Source organism: Erinaceus europaeus, chromosome 16, assembly GCF_950295315.1.
Source record: "Erinaceus europaeus chromosome 16, mEriEur2.1, whole genome shotgun sequence".
Classification (NCBI taxonomy): Eukaryota; Metazoa; Chordata; class Mammalia; order Eulipotyphla; family Erinaceidae; genus Erinaceus; species Erinaceus europaeus.
This window is the reverse complement of record NC_080177.1, coordinates 57,316,717-57,337,572: the sequence shown is the minus strand read 5'-3', so window position 1 is coordinate 57,337,572 and position 20,856 is coordinate 57,316,717. Positions and strand designations below refer to the sequence as shown.

Sequence of the window (20,856 nt, the reverse complement as noted above, 5' to 3'; positions counted from 1 at the left end):
GGAATAAATAAATATTTTTTTTAAAAAAGAGTGTTTTTTGGAAAGATGATGTCAGAACTGAGAATAGAACCAGAAAGCTGGATCAGAACAGAGAGAAGCTCCCAAATATAAGAAAAGTATACAAATACTGTCAATCGTAAACCCCATTGATCTGATCTAGGGCCCATACTCAACACAGGAGCCTGTGTAAGCTCTACATCCCTGTAGGTCTGAGCTCACATTCTGTGGTCACAACTAGGAATAGTATAGACTAACACAGAGACAATGCGCATCCTCTCCTCTCTCCTTGACTGGTATCTAGGAGACACAACAGGATCCCAATGTCCCTTCATCCTGTCCTTTTCTCTCCTCCTCCAGAGTCCTTTGCACTGATGCAATAAGCCACACCCAGTTCATTGCACATTGTTTTCCCTCTGTTATACTTTGTTCTTAAATTCCACATATAAGATTTTCTGCCAATACAGGCAAAATACCTATAGGTGGTCAAAAAATAAATTAGTAAATTAGGACATGGATGGCGGAGGGGAAAACACCAAATAAGGAGGAATTGAGTTTTCCTCCTCTGGGACACAAGCCAGGACACAGAGGAATTTGGATAAATCTACAATAAAAAATGGCCTGAAATTTTCTCTACTCTGACACCATTCTTTCAGACAATATTCTCACCTAATCTCAGGCTACCAAACTCAAGCAAAGCTACAGCAGTTGTATGCCCCCAGGAACATGCCTAAAATGTTTCTCCTATCTTTCTTCTATCATAAAATCCTTAATCTAATCTGCTCTGACCCTAATTTCTGGTTCCTGTTCATTAACCATCTTGTCTCAACTTGGGTCATGCCACCTTCCAGACACCAAGTCACAGATGCTACCATGACTCTACCCCAAATTCTCTGGGCAAATGACCTCACCAATGTGTCCTGGACCCTCGCATCTCCAGAGCTCTGGTCCACTAGGGAAAGATAGAAACAGGCTGGGGGTATGGATTGACCTGTCAACACCCATGCTCAACAGAGAAGCAGCTATAGGAGCCAGAACTCCTACCTTCTGCTTCCCATAAACAATCTTGATCCATACTCCAGCAGGAGAGAAGTGATGGATGAAGATAAGAGGACTCTGCACTCCAGCTCCATCAGCACCCAGAGAGAGAAGGAAAAGGAGAGGGACATATGGAGGTAGCTATGATGTCATAAGTGGCTTAGAGGGAAAGAGAGGATTGAATCATAAAAAGAAGGGGCAACTATGTATAAATGTGGACAGTTGTAGAGAAGATGGTTGTCTACAACTTTAGGAGAACTGTGGTGGATTGCAGTGGGGAGAGTGAAGATTCAGAACTCTGGTGGTGGGAATGGTATGAATTCAAACCCCTGTCAACATGTAATTCTGTAATATAAAAATATAAAATTAAATTTAAAAAGGAATATATAGTGGTGTAGCCACTGAGGAAGACAAAAAAAAATGGCCTGAAACCCAGATGAGGAAAAGCCCCATAGCAAGAAAAGCCACCCAGGAGAAGGATGATAGAGCATTGTACCAACAGTGAGTCCCCTACGTGAGACAACAGGTTCTATCATGTGGAGGAAAGCTTTCTCGTGGAGAATAGAAAAGTTCTACCAAACCCAGGCCAATAAGTCATCTTCCAATATAACTCTCCCATAAAGTAAATATTCACTGCTAGGATTAACTGGGGTCCTGTGTATATGTAATACAGATTAACTGCCTTTCTGGTCCAACTTTTATCTTATATGCAATATCCATATATGTAGAGTTGTTCTTTTTTTCTTTTCTTTTTTTTAATATTTATTTTATTTATTTATTCCTTTTTGTTGCCCTTGTTGTTTTATTGTTGTAGTTATTATTGTTGTTGTCGTTGTTGCATAGGACAGAGAGAAATGGAGAGAGGAGGGGAAGACAGAGAGGAGGAGAGAAAGATAGACACCTGCAGACCTGCTTCACCGCCTGTAAAGTGACTCCCCTGCAGGTGGGGAGCCGGGGTTCAAACCGGGATCCTTATGCCGGTCCTTGTGCTTTGCGCCACCTGCGCTTAACCTGCTGCACTAGAGACCGACTCCCTTCTTTTTTTCTTGAGAGAGGCCAGTGCACTGCTCCACCATCCATAGAGTTTTACTTGTTTTTGTTCTGAGTACTGTCTTTGTTGCTCCCATGTTATACTGAGGATTGAATCCAGAACCTCGGGTGTGGACCGTATGTGCTATACTTTCTAATGTAACTGATATTCCTTGCCTAAGTGTCTAATTTCTACTTTCCCATCAACTAAAAAATTATTGCTGGGGCTCAGTGCCTGCGCTATGAATCCACTGCTCCTGGATGCTATTTTTCGCATTTTATTGCCCTTGTTGTTATTGCCATTGCTGATATTATTATTGGATAGGACAGAGAGAAATCAAGAGAAGAGGGGAGACAGAGAGGGGGAGAAAAAGATGACACATGCAGACCTGCTTCACCGCCTGTGAAGCGACACCCCTTATTTTGGGGAACCCAGGCTCAAACCAGGATCCTTAAACTGGTCCTTGCTTTTTGCGCCAGGTGAGCTTAACCCGCTATGCTACCGCCTGGCCCTAAGAATAACCTTTTATAGCATTAAAAAGTGCGTGAAAGTACATACAACTAGTGAACCTATTAATTCTATCACATTATGCACAACTGGGAGCTGTTGATCTGATAAAATACTACGAAAGTTTATTAGAGTTGCAACTGAGACACCAGCTTGAAGATGAAACCCTACTGAGTTCAAGTCCTTTCTTCAAAATAAACACTTGAAATGAGTGGTTTTAGATATTGTTAAACCTATAGATAAGATACATTTTCTGCAAGTCAAAGGGATGGAGAAAATGGTTGCACCAAATCACCAATTGGAATATCCATACACACCTGTACTCATCATGTGATATGTACAATGGCCAAGATTTGGAAACAACACAAGTGCCCACTGACAGATGAGTGGATAAAGTGTAGTATGTATACACACACTGGAATACTACTCAGTTTTAAGAAAAGATAAAATCTTGTCTTTTGCTACAACATGACAGAACTGGAGAGAAATATGCTAATTGAAACAAGTCGGGTAATGAAAAATTATGGATAATCTCACTCAAGTGAGATTTAGGAAACAAAGCAAGTGAACAGGTACAGTGAAACACATACACATCTTTGACCTATATCTTCATCTGGGGTGACTATAGTGGATGAAGGGGACAATGGAGAGAACAGAGGGGCCCAGTACTTTGCACTGGAGAGGATAAATAGGTCCATTATATTGGCCAGCTCATGTTTTAGAAAGATGTAAAATCATACCTCTGAGATAATAATCTTGTAAAACATAATTCTTCAATATAATCAATTAAAAAATAAAATAAATAAATTTATATCTGCAATATTGGGGGTTTTTTTCTTTCAAAAAGAAACTGGCAGCATCTTTTATCTTGGATCTCAGTGAATCACTTGTGCAGTTTCTTTTTTATGGTCCTAAAAAGCAGTGCACTATCCAAATAAGCTATTCTGGTAGCCCATCCAATTCTTTTAGCACTTTATAAAATACAATTCAAATATCTCTACCAAAATTACAGCACCACAGATATTTGGTTAGTCAAAAAATTATTTCTTCTTCAAAATAGTTGTAGAAAACTCCATGGTAGAACTTCCCATTCAAGATGTTATAACAACTTCTATTATTACTGAGCTTCTCCCCCACCCCTGAAACTTTTTTATTAGCTTTTTAAATAATGATCGACAAGATTGTGGGATAGTAGGGGTATAATTCTGTACAATTCCCACTACATAATGCCTGGATACTAGAGAAGAAAGAAGTGACAGAATTCACTTCTATATCTTCATTATTATTTGGGAAATACAAAAACTTGAAATCTGATTATAAATACAAGTTCAAAAACCTTTCTCCTCTTTTGGGAAAAAAAAAAAAAAAGGATAGTTTAGAATCATCAAGAGAGAGGGACGTCCCCAAGGTCCAAAAGGTTGTGATATAAGGAAATAGATATGTATATAATGCTTTCATCTGAATTTTTTTACCATACATATATGCTTTGAATGTGGGGGGAAAAAAAGTCTTATGGAATTCACTGTTTGCAGTTCATGAGAGATCACAAACTGGATCATCCAGTTTTTTGGAAGTGTGTTACATGTCTTTTGCTTTCTGGAAAAATAGCTTACCTCTGTCTCTGACCTTCTCACCATTCATGCAAAAAGTAAGTGGAAACTGTATAACATAAAAGATATGTACTCCTCTTTTAGAAAAAAATTTTTTTTCAAAACAAGCATTTTCCTCTTACCTTTGAGAACATTAAGATATTTCATTAAAATAAAATTCTGCCAAAAAAAAAAAACTTTAAAAAAGAAACTTATTTCCTTGAGTTCTGAAGATTTTTTTTACTTATGTATAAATCCCTCTAAACAACAAATAAGACACATGGACAAAGAGAATTATGATTTTAAGTAAAGAATGATATTAATTGATAAAATGCTGAAGGATTCAGTTTGATATGTTTAGATGCTTAGAGAACAGAGAAAGTATGACAAAATTTTCTTTCCAGATTTATCTTCCCAAGTCTGTATAGTACTTTTTCAACTTAATTACTTTAATAAGATGGTTTTTGCTTGTTTGTTTTAAATATTTATTTATTTATTTCCCCCCTTTTTTTGCCCTTGTTGTTTTATTGTTGTAGTAATAAGATGGTGTTTGTTTGTTTGTTTGTTTGTTTGTTTTACTACATGGTGCCGGCCTGCCTTTCCTGGGCAACCTCACCAATGTGTCCTGGAACTCCACCTCTCCAGAACCCTACCCCACTAGAGAAAGGTAGAGACAGGCTGGGGGTATGGATCGGCCTGTCAATGCCCTTGGCCAGCGGAGAAGCAATTACAGAAACCAGATTTCTGACCTTCTGTGCCCCTAAGTGATCTTTGGTCCATACACCTAAAGGGATAAACAATAGGAAAACTTATGGTCCAGGAGGTGGCACAGTGGATACAGTGTTGGATTCTCAAGCATGAGGTCCTGAGTTCAATCCCCAGCAGCACATATACCAGAGTGATGTCTGGGTCTTTCTCTCTCTCTTCTTCTATCTTCATGAATAAATAAAATCTTTTTAAAGAGAGAGAGAGAGAGAGAATAGGGAAAATTCCAATGAAGGGGATGGGATAATTCCTAAGGAAAAAGTAAAATTGAGTTTTGAGTTAACAGTAACTACTTGGGATAAAAGTAGCACGAGAAGAGAAAATTATTTGTTTTCGACTTGATGATGTAGGAAAGAACCAGACAGAGCTTAGTGAGACATTAAAAGACACCAAAGGTTGGGTATGGTGTAGAACTATACTTTGTAATTTGACATGTAAGTTGACATGTAATTTTGTAAATCACTAATAAAATTAAATAACTCTTAAGTCTTAATCTTAAAAGAAATAATACTAAAATGTCCCTAATGTTTAGTGAGTAGAAGGCAACTCTGTGATTATAACTGTGCTAAACTAAAAACCACAGATTTAAAGAAAAATGAATGAACTAGTTAGGGTCTATGAACCAATTGGAAGTTAACACAGGGGAGTCTGGCAGTAGCACTGCAGGTTAAGCACACATGGCGCAAAGCGGAAGGACTGGCATAAGGATCCCGGTTCAAGACCCCCTCCCCTACCCCCACCACCCCCCACCCCCGGCTCTCTCTGCAGGAGAGGAAGCAGGTCTGCATGTGTCTATCTTTCTCTCCCCCTCTCTGTCTTCCCCTCCTCTCTCCATTTCTCTCTGTCCTATCCAACAACAGTGACATCAATAACAACAAATAATAATTACAACAACAATAAAAAACAACAAGGGCAACAAAAGGGAAAATAAATAAATATTTTTAAAAATCTATACTTTGAAATCTTGCAATCTTGTAATCTACTATTTGTCACAATTTTTTAAGAATAAAGGTGATTATAAAAATCCAAAATTTAAAATTAAAAAAAGGACACAAAACGTTTGTCTACAAGGGAGAAAAAATATATGTGGAAAATAATTGTAGAGAAACAGAAATTCTCAAAAACATATATGACATACCCCACATTCCTTTTTTTAAATCTCTTTATTGGAGGATTAATGGTCACAGTCAACAGTGAAATACAATAGTCTGTATATGCATAACGTTTCCACATAACAGTTCAACCCCCACTAGGTCCTCCTCTGCCACCATGTTCCAGGACCTGAACCCTCCCCCCACTCCACATTTCTTACAGTCAGCTTGAGTACAGGTACCAAGTATAGAAGCACTGAAATCGGTAAATGTTACTCAAAGCAACTACTCTCTCTAAGGTAAAGTGCCATAATGGGTGAAACTAGTTCATATATTCACAAAGAAAGTTTATCAGAATATTTGTTCACAGCATTAAAGTTCTTGGCATGGTTTGTATAGAACATTATATTTGGATACCTAGGTCAGACAAGAGATGCTATATTATCATCATCACCATCATCAATATTAATATTTATTGTTTTTATCTTTTTTATTATTTCTTTATTCTTTTTTTTTCTTTTGTCTCCAGAGTTATTGCTGGGGCTTGGTGCCTGCACTATGAATCCACTGCTCCTGGAGACTATTTTTCCCACTTTGTTGCCCTTGTTTGTCACCCGTGTTATTGTTGTTATAGCTGTTGTTGTTGGATAGGACACAGAGAAATTGAGAGAGAAAGGGAAAACAGAGAGGGGAGACAAAGATAGGAACCTACAGACCTGCTTCACCGCCTGTGAAGTGACCCCTCTGCAGGTGGGGAACTGGGGGCTCCGACAGGGGTCCTTTAGCTTCGAGCCATGTGCATTTAACCCAGTGCACTAACACCCGACCCCCTTTATTATTATTTCTATTGCTTCCAGGATTATGACTTGGCATCTTGTTTACACAAATCTACTATTCCAATCTCCATCTTTTTCCCTTCCACCCTTTCTTTTCTCACAGATTCAAAAAAAAAAAAAAGATACACTTCTTATTAATATATCCTAAGGGATATAACCTAAGGAACCAAACATACCCATCCAAAAAAATCTGTGTATACCTAGAAGCACAATTTGTAATAGCCAAATCCTAGAAGCAACCCAATAGTCCAACAACAGATGAGTGGCTGAGCAAGTTGTGTTCTATATACACAATAGAATACTACCCAGCTATTAAAAATGGTGAATTCACCTTCTTTACCCCATCTTGAATGGAGCTTGAAGATATCATGTTAAGTGAGATAAGTCAGAAACAAAAGGATGAATATGGGATGATTTTACTCATAGGCAGAATTTGAAAAACAAGACCAGAAGGGAAAACATTAAGCAGAACTTGGATGGGAGTTGGTATATTGCACCAAAGTAAAGGCTCTGGGTTTTTTTGTTGTTGTTTTTTTTTTTTGGGGGGGGCAGGGTTCAGGTCCTGGAACATGATAGCAGAGGAGAATCTAGTTTTTATCAGAATTAAAAAGCTTATATTTCTAGTAACTTTATCAGAATTTAAAAGTTTATCAGAATTAAAAAGTTTATATTTCTAGTAACTAGTCTAGTATTCTTAGAAAGTTAAAAGCTTGTCTCCTAGTCCTATGTTCCAACTCTTCTATTCTAAAAGTCAAATAACATGTGTTCAATGCCTCAGTCATGCAAGCCATAGTCCTATTTATTATGCATGCTTGTATACTACTTTCTGAAAAAGCTGAAGCTAATAAAGAAATTTGGGGTTTTCAGGAAGAAACAACATACTCCACTAAAGTGCAATAATCAAGATCATCTCCAAGTTTTCCAGGCAAATGAATACATCCAACAGAGAAACTACCACTGTGACTCACTTTATCCTCCTGGGATTTTCCTCCAGTCCAGAAATGCAGCTCCTCTACTTTGGGCTCTTCTCAACAACATACACCCTGACCCTGACAGGCAATGCACTCATTGCCTGTGCTGTGCTGTTGGACAGGCGCCTTCACATCCCCATGTACATCCTCCTGGGAAATTTCTCTCTCCTGGAAATGTGTTATGTCACCACAACCATTCCAAACATGTTGGCCAACCTCCTATCCACAAGCAAGTCCATCTCCTTCCTAAGTTGTTTTGCACAGTTCTACTTCTTCTTCTCTTTTGGATATGATGAGGGCTTCTTCCTTTGTGCCATGGCCTTTGACAGGTACTTGGCCATCTGCCATCCTCTGCATTACCCACACATTATGACTAAGCAGCTCTATACTAGTCTTGTCATTTTGGGATGGTTATTTGGATTTACCCTCTACCTAGCTCCAGTTGTCCTCATTTCAAGGTTGCCGTATTGTGGCCCGAATATCATCAATCATTTTATGTGTGATCCTGTCCCTTTGATGATGCTGTCCTGCTCTGAAGACACCATCACTCAGTTTCTATATTCTACTCTGAACGTTATTTTCATGATTGGTACCTTGATTTTTATCCTTTGTTCCTATGCTCTGGTGATCCGAGCTGTGCTGAAGATGCCCTCCACAGCAAGTAAACATAAAGCTTTCTCCACTTGTGCTTCTCATTTGGCAGTTGTGACACTGTTTTATAGTCCTATTATCATGATGTATGTTAGTCCTGGGTCAGGACACCCAGAGAAAATGCAAAAAATCATTACTCTGTTTTATTCTGTGATAACACCTCTCTGCAATCCACTAATATATAGCCTTAGAAACAAGGAGATGAAGGCAGCTCTGAGGAAAATCTTCAGGACTGAGCAAGGTATTCAAAAAATATAAATGAGAGTCAAATTCCACCTTCAAATGCAACTTATATAATTATAAATCTCAAGTTACAAATTTTCAGATGAAGTCTGTATAATTTTTAATTGTTGTAATAACAACTTTTCCATCTTAAACATTACTTACAACAATATTAATTTACAGAATAATCTTAGAGTAATCACTTGCTCTACAAAGGTAGTGCAAGGGGAATTGTATTTCCTTTCATAAGAAATAAACCTTGGGTGGTCTGGGAGGTGACCCATGGATAAAGCACTGGATTCTCAAGAATGAATGTCTAAGTTCAAGACCCAGCAGCACATGTACCAGAGTGATGCTCTGGTTCTCTTTCTCTCTCTCTCTTCCTATGGTTCTCATTAATAAAAACAAAGAGCATTTGAAAAACAGGTAAATAAACCTTGGTTAGAGAATATTTTCTGAACTTCAAGGAAAGAACTCTTGAGTTCCAAATATATATATAAGTTGTTGTTTTAGCTACTACATATATGAGAAACAAATAGTTCAGTTACCAGAAATGTGCTTAATATTTGAAGAAACTTCAAAGTTACAACATTAATCCAAACTCATTTTAATGGAATGTTTAAAGTGGTGATAATTTTCTTTTACATTTTAAACTTTTATTAGTAATTTGATCATGGTTTACAATATTATAAGATTAAGGGGGTATAGTTTCATATTGCATGCATGCATCACCAAACTTCTATGCCCCGTAACTGTTTTAAAACACCATAGTTCTCACAAAGTCCTAAAGACAGCTTGGGTAATTTTTTTTTTTTTTGCAAGTTTATGCCTTTCAATATTCCACCTACAAGAAAAGCCATCTGGTTGTCTTTCACCTATTTACTATACTATACTATACTATACTATACTATACTATACTATACTTTACTTTACTTTACTTTACTATACTTTACTTTACTTTACTTTACTATACTATACTTTACTTTACTTTACTATACTATACTTTACTATACTATACTTTACTATACTATACTATACTATACTATACTATACTATACTATACTATACTATACTGCTAATTGTAACATTTACTATCATCTGTTGAACCTAAGGAATAGCCTACCATTTGCTTTATTTCCTTTCAACCCTTCCCCTATTGTTTGCTAATGTTATAGAAGCAGAAGATAAAAACTAGAGATACAACTTAACTGTTTCTTTTTTAAATTTTTTTAATTATCTTTATTTATTGGATAAAGACAGTCAGAAATCAAGAGGGCAGAGGGGGATAGAGAGGTAGAGAGACAGAGAGACACCTGCAGCACTGCTTCACCACTCCTGAAGCTTTCGCCCTGCAGGTGGGGGCGACTTGAACCTGGGTCCTTGTGAATTGTAACATGTGTGCTCAACTAGGTGTGCCACCACCCAGCCCACAACTTAACTATTTCTAACAACTATGTAGGTTCAGACATTTGATGGAAAATGAAAATAATACCATCTTTAAAATAGATATAGAGCAGCTAGGAAAGTTGCACAATAGGGGGGAGCTGGGCGGTAGTGCAGCGGGTTAAGCACAAGTGGTATGAAGCGCAAGGACCAGTGTAAGGATCCCAGATCCAGCCAGCAGCTCCCCACCTGCAGGGGAGTCGCTTCACAGGTAGTGAAGCAGGTCTGAGGTGTCTGTGTTCATCTCTATCTTCCCCTCCTCTCTCCATTTCTCTCTGTCCTAACAACGATGAAATCAATAACAACAACAATAATAACTACAACAACAATAAAAAAACAAGGGCAACAAAAGGGAAAGTAAATAAATAAATAAAACTTAAAAAAAACAAGTGGCACAAGGTAAAGCACATCCTCTGCAAACCTGAACCCCAGGCTCATTCACCAGCACACCCTTCTCCCTCTCTCTAAATAAATCTTTAAAAGAATAGGTACACAAGATCCACTGGTAACACCTCCTATTATAATTATTATAACGAGAACATATGTCCCTAAAGAACATAGATATAAAATTCCTTTTTTACTTTTTTATATGGTGTGGACCAATGTTTTACAGTAAACAATAAATACAGTTGTTGGTACATTTGTAAGCTTTTTCAGTTTTCTCCAAAGTATTTTAACACCCCACTAGGTCCTCCTCCACCATCGTGTAATAGGACTTAAACACCCCACTCCCAGCCAGAGTCCATTACTGAGGTGCACTACACCAAGCCCATTCCAAGTTCTGCTTTGTGCTTCTCCTTCTGTTCTTATAAAATGATACCAGAGCAAATCTAGAAATACACTGAGTACATAAAAATAAACCATGAAAAAATACATCATTATCAAGTGGATTTTTCTCTTTTTTTATTTCTTTATTGGCCTGAAGCCCAGCCAGTCTATCTTGGCGTTACTCTCGATCGCACCCTGTCATTTCACGAACATCTCATAAAAACTGCAGCAAAGGTGGGCGCGAGGAATCACATCATTGCAAGACTGGCCAGCTCCTCATGGGGCGCGAGCGCTGCCACACTACGATCATCATCTCTGGCATTATGCTATTCCACTGCAGAATACTGTGCCCCAGTATGGTTCCGTAGCCCCCATGTCCACTTGGCTGATTCCAAATTATATTCCTCCATGAGGATAATTTCTGGAACCATCCATTCCACCCCAGTTCCATGGCTGCCAGTTCTTAGCAACATCGCCCCGCCAGATATTCGTCGGGATGCGGCATCATCTAAGTTCATTTCCCATGTCTACCCTGGACTGCACCTGCCAATATACGCGGATATCTTCGCCCACCCTGTCCAACGCTTGACCTCTCCTCACCCAATCTGGTCCCCTACGCCTACACTGAACTTCTCTGTTCCAGACTGTTGGAAACAGAGTTGGCAGTCAGCTGAGGTAAAGAACAAACACCTCATCACAGACCCCTGCAAGCGTCAACCCGGCTTTGACCTAGCACGTTATGATTGGGCCCTCCTCAATCGCTATCGAACAGGCCATGGCCGGTGCGCCACTATGTTCCATCGCTGGGGAGCCAGAGACGACCCGAACTGCCCCTGCGGCTCCAGACAGACTATGACCCACATAGTCAACGACTGCCACCTCTCCAGATTCAAAGGAGGTCTCGAAACTTTACATCAGGCTCAACCTGACGCTGTTGACTGGCTACGGAAGAAGGGCAAATGCTAGAAGAAGAAGAAGAATTGGGGGACTATTTTACAGTTGACAGTAAATAAAGTAGTTTGTACATGCATAACATTTCTCAGTTTTCCACATAACAATACAATCCCCCCATGTCCTCTGTCATCCTTTTCCAGGGCCTGTACTGTCCCCCCACCCACCCACCCCAGAGTCTTTTACTTTGGTGCAATACACCAACTCCAGTTCAGGTTCTACATCAAGTAGATTTTTCTACCAAAAATCACATTTGGCTCAAAAGTCAGCTGATACAATTCACCATATCAAAAACAAACCAAAGAAATCATTTTTATTTCCAATACTTGTAATAATCAGTGAAAACCCACAGTATATGTCCTTTAAGAAAACCTAGGAAGTCAAGTGCCTTAAATTTCACAAAGCTAGAAAACTATTGAGTTTGAAATTTTTTTTCTTTTTTATTTAAGAAAGGGTTAATTAACAAAACCATAGAGTAGGAGGGGTACAACTCCACACAATTCCCACCACCCAATCTCCATATCCCACCCTCTCCCCTGATAGCTTTCCCATTCTCTATCCCTCTGGGAGCATGGACCCAGGGTCATTGTGGGTTGCAGAAGGTAGAAGGTCTGGCTTCTGTAATTGCTTCCCCGCTGAACATGGGCGTTGACTGGTCGGTCCATACTCCCAGTCTGCCTCTCTCTTTCCCTAGTAGGTGGGTCTCTGGGGAAGCAGAGCTCCAGAACACATTGGTGGGGTCTTCAGTCCAGGGAAGCCTGGCTGGCATCCTGATGACATCTGGAACCTGGTGATTGAAAAGAGAGTTAACATACAAAGCCAAACAAATTGTTGAGCAATCATGGACCCAAAGCTTGGAATAGTGGAGAGGAAGTGTTAGGGGGGTACTCACTGCAAACTCTAGTGTACTTCTGCTTTCAGATATATATTTTGCAGTAGTTTATGGATACGTGTGAACATATGCTCTCTCTCTCACAGAAACTGGTGTATATCTAGGTTTTGGGACTTTGTTAGAAAGTGAACCACCTGAGATGGAATTAGAGTATACTATGAAAGGAAAGGTCTCACCTGAGTAATGAAGCTAAAGGGTTGTCATTCCACACGTGAAGTCTCTGGACACAGTCTGAAGTGAAGCATGTTGAGGTGGCAATCGTTGTGTTGGTTAGGTTGTGATTGGCAGATGCAATATTATTAGATATGGATTGGGTTGAGTTTGAAATTTAATGAATGATACAAGAAAACTTGGATATACGTTCATTTAAATAAAGATTAAAATATTTATATAAGTGTCTAAATATTTTTAAAAATCCTCATTGAGGAGAAAAATAGGTAAAAGAACTCCTAAGTATTAAAAGTATGCTTATTCTTTTCCCAGTAATTTTTTTCTATTTCTAAAAATCAGAAAAACATACAATGAATTATTGTAGCAAGGTTTCTATTAGCAATATCTGATAAATGTATGTATGTATGTACGTATGTATGTATGTATGTATGTGTTGGAAATATATCTGTATATTTACAGGGGGACAGAGATGACTCATCTAGAAGACCACACACATTGCCATGTGCAAAGACCTGGGTTCAAGCTTCTGGCCATCACATGGGAACACCATGCAAAGGGAAGTCTTCACTAGCAGTGAAGCAGTGTTGTACTCCTCTCTCTCTCTCTCTCTCTGTTTCTTACTCTCTAACTAAAAAAATAATAATAATAAGGTAGAAGTCTGCCAAGAATGGTATTATCATTCAGGAATAAAGCTTCAGGAAACCCAGGTGGCAACAACAACAAAAAAGAATAAAAGAAAAAAATAGATTACCACTATAAAATAAATGTGATTAAATATTTAATAACATGGAAGATCCATCTCACATTGTTTCATTTTTTATCAATTTATTGGGGGGATTAATAGTTTACAGTACAACTGTTGACTCACGGATACAATTTCTTCTCTATCTGTGATACGTATCTGCAAAACAATCTCACCCCTAACTTGGGTCCTTTTTCACAATCATACACCAGGTCCTCAAAGCCCTTACTCCCCATGCCACCCTTCTCAACCCTTTATTCCAAGAATCTTTTGCTTTGGTGCAATATACCAAATCCAGTGCAAATTTTACTTCATGTTTTCCCTTTCTGTTTTTTTTTTTTTTCTTTAAGTTCACCTATCAGTGAGATCATCCCATATTCATCCTCCTCTTTTTGGCTTAGCTCACTTAGCATGACTCCTCCAAACTCTATCGAAGATGAAGTAAAGGAGACACACTGCTAGATTTTAAAGTCGAGATTCAAAATTATAATGTATTTTATTTTGTAAAATGTATGTATATAGTGAGAAAAATAGCTTCTTATATAAAACTGTAACTTCTTTTTTTAATCTTTTTGTTTGTTTGTTTTGAGAAAGGAGACATTAACAAAACCATAGAATAAGAGGGGTACAATTCAGCACAATTCCCATAACCCGATCTCTATATCTCATCCCCTCCCCTGATAGCCTTCCCATTCTCTTATCTCTCTGGGAGTATGGATCCAGGGTCATTGTAGGTTGCAGAGGGTGGAAGGTCTGGCTTCTGTAATTGCTTCCCCGCTGAACATAGGCATTGACTGGTCGATCCATACTCCCAGTCTGCTTCTCCCTTTCCCTAATAGGGTGGAGCTCTGAGGAAGTGGAGCTCCAGTACACATCGATGGGGTCATCTGTCCAGGGAAGTCTGGTCAGCATCTTGCTGGCATAGGGAACCTGGTGGCTGAAAAGAGAATTAACATACAAAGCCAAACAAATTGTTGAACAATCATGGACCTAAAGACTGGAATAGTGCAGATGAAGTGTTGGGGAGTATTCCCTGCATGCTCTTGTGTACTTCTGCTTTCAGGTATATATTTTTCCCCTAGTTTATGGACACGTGTGAATATATGCTCTATCTCAGGGGACCTGGACTACAACTAGGTTTGGGGACTTTATTGGGGACTGGAACACCTGGAATGGAATTAGAGAATACTATTGAAAGGAAAGGTCTCACCCGAGTGATGAAGCTGAAGGGTTGTCATTCCACACCTGAAGTCTCTGGTCACAGTCTGAAGTGAAGCATGCTGGGTGGCACTCGTTGAGTTGATTAGGTTGCGGCGATCCGTGGATGCAATATTATTTGATTTGAATTGAGAGCAGCATGCAGAAAAGTGGGTCCCACCCTAAGGTTCCAAGACTGGGGGAAATATAGGCTCTATAGTGGAAATGTGAGGTTCCTATTGTCTTAGGGTTCAAGAAGACAAGGGATAGTTATTGTTATCGTCACATTATTTGGTGATAGGGTTAACTTTGGAAAGTCCCTTTGTTAGGGTTTGGGGTATAATACCCAGCATCTTGTATATAGCTGTGCTACTGGTTGGATCTGTTCTCCCTGGTCTAGGCTTTTGGGAGAGACAACATATCAAAGACAGCCTATGTATATTAAAAAGACTCAGTCTGTGTTTTAAGAAGTTCTAGACATATGATCAATTTTTTGCCTCTCATATTAATTAAATAGTGGTTTATATGTTTACACTTTAATAGGATTGTACATACACACCACTCCCACCACCAAAAGACTGTGTCCCATCCCCACCATCCACCCCTGTCCCCCCAGCCCCCGCCATGCCGGGAAGCCCAATGGTCACCCTCCCCTTCACCACAGTGTTTTTACATTGGTGCCCTGCTCTCGATTTAATCAGATCCTGCTTTTAGTTTCCCTTTCTGTTCTTCTTTCTCAACTTCTGTTGATGAGTGGGGACATCCCATAATAATCTTTATCTTTCTGGCTTAGCTGACTTAACATAATTCCTTCTAGCTCTGTCCAAGATGGGTCAGATAAGGTGGGCTCATTATTCTTAATAGCTGCATAGTATTCCATTGTGTATATGTACCACAGCTTTCTCAGCCACTCATCTGCTGTTGGACACCTGGGTTCCTTCTAGGTTTTAGTTATTATGAATTGTGCTGCTATGAACATAGATGTACACAAATCTTTTTGGTTGGGCATTATGGAATCCTTGGGGTATATCCCCAGGAGAGGAATTACTGGGTCATATGGAAGGTCCATGTCTAGCCTTGTGAGAGTTCTCCAGACTGCTCTTTTTATTTATTTATTATTTATTTATAAATAAATTAATTAAGTTTTTATTTATTATTATTATTAAAAACTTAATAAATAAATTATTTATTTATTTATTATTGGATAGAGTCAGAGAGAAATTGAGAGGGGAGTGGAGGATAGAGATAGGAAAACAGACAGAGAGACATCTGCAGCCCTGCTTCACCACTCATGCTTTGCACCTGCACGTGAGGACCAGAGGCTTGAACCTGGGTTCTTGTGCATTGTAATGTGTGTACTTAACCAGGTGAGCCAACAACTAGTCCCCAACTGTGTAGCTTCTTAATCAGGAAATTTGAGCAATGGTTGCTCATGAATTACTGGTAAATGAGTTTTTGTTTGCTTGTTTGTTTGTCTTGTTTTTGTTTTTTGCCACTATGATTATTACTGGGACTCAGTGCCTGCACTACTAATTCATCATTCCCTGGGGCCATTTTTTCCTTTTTTTTTTTCCTATTTTATTCTCTAGAACAGAAAGAAATTAAAGGGGGGAGACAGAGAGTGAGAGATGAAGAAAGACACCTGTAGCCCTGCTTCACTGTTCATGAAGCGTTCCTCCTGCAGGTTGAGTGGAGGCTCCAGCAGGGTCCTTGCATGATGTTATGTATGCTTAACCAGGTGCACCACGGCCTGGAACCCTTAAATGTTATTTTATAACTTGAATGCATATTTTTATAATGATCAACTGTTTTCATACATGAAGATATAAAGAAATTTATAATATACATGGTTTGTATGTAAATAGTTGATATTAATATTTAAGATAAATAAATGTTGTGATTATGACTATTTCCCTAAATACTTCTGGTTACTACTTAATATATGGTATTTGGTCATCTATATATATTTCTTTTCTATTTTTTGCCTATTTCTTTTTTGTATTTTTATTAGTGTTTTAATATTGATTTATGAAATTATGAGATAGCAGTGGTACAATTCCACACTGTTCCTACCACCAGGAGTTCTATGTCCCCATTCACTCCATTGGAAATTGCTGTGGTTCTCCCAGGTTCATAGATATGGTTGACTATCTGTATGTCTTTTATGGATAAGTGTTTTTTAGATCTTTAACTCAGATTTTATTTAGTTGTTTTTGTTTTTGTTGTAGAGTTGCATATGTCCTTTATACATAATGAATATTAAAATCTTGAATAATATCTGCTTTGCAAATTTCTTCTCCCAATCAATAGGTTGCCTTTTCATTTTTGTGATAATTTCTTTCACTGCACAGATGTTTAGTTTTATAATCTCATGTTCCCTTTCTTTTGTGTCCATTGCCATTGGAGAAAAAACACAAATCAGGACCCTGTCACCAATGTTTAATTTCTAAACATTTTATAGCTTCAAACTATAAATTCAAGTCTTTAATCCATTTCCAGTGAAGTTTTGTGTATGGCATAAGGTTGTGGTCTGGTTTTATTTTTTTTATATATTTATTTATTTTCCCTTTTGTTGCCCTTGCTTTTTTTTTACTGCTGTTGTAGTTATTATTGTTGTTGTTGATGATGTCATCATTGTTAGATAGGATGGAGAGAAATGGAGAGAGGAGGGGAAGACAGAGAGGGGGAGAGAAAGATAGACATCTGCAGACCTGCTTCACCACCTGTGAAGCGACTCCTCTGCAGGTGGGGAGTTGCGGGCTCTAACCGGAATCCTTACACTGGTCCTTGTGCTTTGCTCCACGTGTGCTTAACCCGCTGCACTCCTGCCAGACTCCCAGTTTCATTTTTTTTTAACAAAATACTTCTCAGCTCTGGTTTATGGTGTTGTAAGGGATTGAACTGTGTCCAGAGACATCAGAAGTGGAATGTCAACACTTCAGCCTCATTACTCAGGTGAGACCTTTCTGCTGGGAAATTATGCAGATGAGGTCACATCCACCATGCTGTCCCCTCAGGGCACTGTCAATTCCCTTCCATAGTTGATAATATAATCCCAGAGTGCCTTGTTTACTCCTCCCCCTTCCCATTCCCACGAGAGCTGTTATCCTATCACAGAGTGCCTTGTTTACTCCTCCCCCTCCCGCAAGAGCTGTGATCCTATCCCCAAGGGCCTTGTTTCCTAGCCAATCACGTCCTGACTTTCTCCCATAAAAGCCCTACTTCTTCTGGCCCTCACTCTCTTAGCCCCTTCACCTGCATACTTGGAAGAGGGTTGCTTCGCATAGTGGGGAGGCAGCCATTTTGCTAGCTCCACGTGGCCCAAACCACTGCGCTCTCACCCAACTCTGAGGTGCCGGTGAATAAAGATTTGTGTTCCCTCTTTGCCCCGGATCTCCTCTATCTCTCCTCTGTGGCGTAGCCTGACACCTTTCCTTTCTCATAGGACTCCTTAATTCCATTTTGGGTGATTCACTTCCTAGCAGAGCCCCAAAACCAGATATAAACCAGGTTCCATGAGAGAGAGCGTACATACATATGTACATAAATTAGGGCAAAATATATACCTGAAAGCAAAAGTACACAATAGTTTGCAGTGAGTCAATAAATGAAGCAAATAGGAGACCAGGTGGTCTCCTTTGGTATTCCTAGTTGATCCGGGAGAAGAGAGGAGAGAAATAGATCTGCTGCTGCTCGTAGCCCTGCCTCCGGAAGTCTCAAGACATAATCATTTTTATTATGAAAGTTTGTTTATGACTGTCTGGAACATGAGGTAATGTAATTTGATGTATTTAGAAAGAAACTGCATACTTTGGTAGCAAAAGAAAAAAAGTGCAATTATGTGCAATAACCAATGTCATTTCCATCTTTTCCAGACAAATGAATACATCCAACAGAGACAACATCATTAGTCATTTTATTCTCCTGGGCTTTCCCTCCAGCCCAGAAATGCAGCTCCTCTACTTTGGGCTCTTCTCAACAACATACACCCTGACCCTGACAGGCAATGCACTCATTGCCTGTGCTGTGCTGTTAGACAGACGCCTTCACACCCCCATGTATATCCTCCTGGGAAATTTCTCTCTCCTGGAAATGTTTTGTCAGCACAACCATTCCAAACATGTCGGCCAACTTCCTGTCCACAAGCAAGTCCATCTCCTTCCTAAGCTGTTTTGCAGAGTTCTATTTCTTCTTCTCTTTTGGATATGATGAGTGCTTCCTCCTTTGTGCCATGGCTTTGACAGGTACTTGGCTATCTGCCGACCTCTGCATTACCCATGCATCATGACTAAACAGCTCTATGCTAGTCTTGTCATTGCTGGATAGTCATTTGGGTTCATTGTCTATTTATCCCCAGTCATCCTCATTTCAAAACTACCATATTGTGGCCCAAATATCATAGACCACCTTGTGTGTGGTACTATCCCTTTGATGATGCTGTCCTGCTCTGAAGACACCATCACTCAGTTCCTTTACTCAACTTTCAATGTTATTTTCATCACTGGTACCTTCCTCTTTGTTTTTTGTTCCTATGCTCTGGTGATCCTAGCTGTGCTAAAGATGCCTTCAACAGCAAGTAAACACAAGGCTTTCTCCACTTGTGCTTCTCATATGACAGTTGTGACACTGTTTTATGGTCCTGTTAACATAATGTATGTTAGTCCTGAATCAGCACACCCAATGAAAATGCAAAAACTAATTACTTTGTTTTATTCTGTGGTAACACCGTTCTGCAATCCTCTAATATATAGCCTCAGAAACAAGGAAATGAAGACTGCTCTGCGGAAAATCTTTAGTGCTGAACAAAGTGTTCATAAGATATAAATGAGAGTCAGATTCCATCTCTAATATGCAGCTCACGTTAATTAGAGTAGCATTTTGTTTTACAAATTATTTTTATTGAGAAACTGCTACTCGACAACTCTTACCGTACAAACCTCTACTCATAACATTAATAACCTGTACAATATTGGTTTTAACCATGGAAATCTCATTTAAACCACAAAGTTGGTGCAGTGGTAATTGGATTTCCTCTCATAACAACAACAAAAAGCCTCGGTTGAAAGTATTTCTAAACTTTAAAAGAGCACTTTCAATTCTAAAAAATTGACTGTCTTGGGGAGTCGGGCGGTAGCCCAGCGGGTTAAGCGCATGTGGCTAGAAGAGCAAGAACCAGCATAAGGACCCTGGTTCGAGCCCCCGGCTTCCCACCTGCAGTGGAGTCACTTCACAGGCGGTGAAGCAGGTCTGCAGGTGTCTGTCTTTCTCTCCCCCCTCTCTGTTTTTCCCTCCTCTCTCCATTTCTCTCTGTCCTATCTAATAACAATGACATCAATAACAATGATAATAACTACAACAACAATAAAAAAACAAGGGCAACAAAAGGGAAACTAAATAAATATAAAAAATAATTTTAAAAAAATTTTTTTAATTGACTGTCTTTAATAACTCACACAAATTAAGTAGTCCAACAATTGCCTGAAAACTACTTTGTATTGGAAGAAAATTTAAACAGGTTAAGATTTACCCAATAAAGTTCAATTGTAAACAGCCTAGTGGACTGACAGTTATAATGCTGATTTCCACCTGTGAAGCCCCAATTGCCTGAACTAATTTTTATTCATGCACCATACCTATTGCTTGCCACTGTTATGGAGAGATATACAGGATGTATTGTATCATGGAAAATGCTTTTAACAATTCCATTCATTATTGTGATTTACATAAGAGGAAGGATGAAAATAAGAGATGCAACTTACATATCTCTAACAACCATATAAGTACATACATTGGATTAGTAAGTAGAATAAACTTATCTTCAAAATAGATACTGTGCAGCTGGGAAATTCTACTCCCAGAGTAGAGTATATACTTTGCAAGCCCAAGACCCCATGTTCAATCCCAACCTGCTTTCTCCTCTCTAAATAAATCTTGAAAAAAATAGATATAGAGAGTTCAATGGTAGTGGCTTTCATGCAACTATAATAACAATCCC

General features: G+C 39.0%; 1 protein-coding gene and 1 pseudogene across 1 annotated transcript; both read left to right on the top strand.

The window, feature by feature from the left end:
* Positions 1-7,779: 7,779 nt before the first annotated feature.
* On the top strand, positions 7,780-8,733 carry LOC103112303 (olfactory receptor 11H2-like). The gene has a single exon (XM_007521707.2). The coding sequence runs from the start codon at positions 7,783-7,785 to the stop codon at positions 8,731-8,733; it is 951 nt and encodes a 316-aa protein (XP_007521769.1). The 5' UTR covers positions 7,780-7,782.
* A 7,550-nt stretch (positions 8,734-16,283) lies between these two features.
* On the top strand, positions 16,284-19,685 carry LOC103112304 (olfactory receptor 11H6-like; annotated as a pseudogene).
* Positions 19,686-20,856: the final 1,171 nt, after the last annotated feature.

Excerpts from the sequence above, each read along its gene's own strand:
- LOC103112303 (XM_007521707.2), top strand. The coding sequence starts at position 7,783 with ATGAATACATCCAACAGAGAAACTACCACTGTGACTCACTTTATCCTC.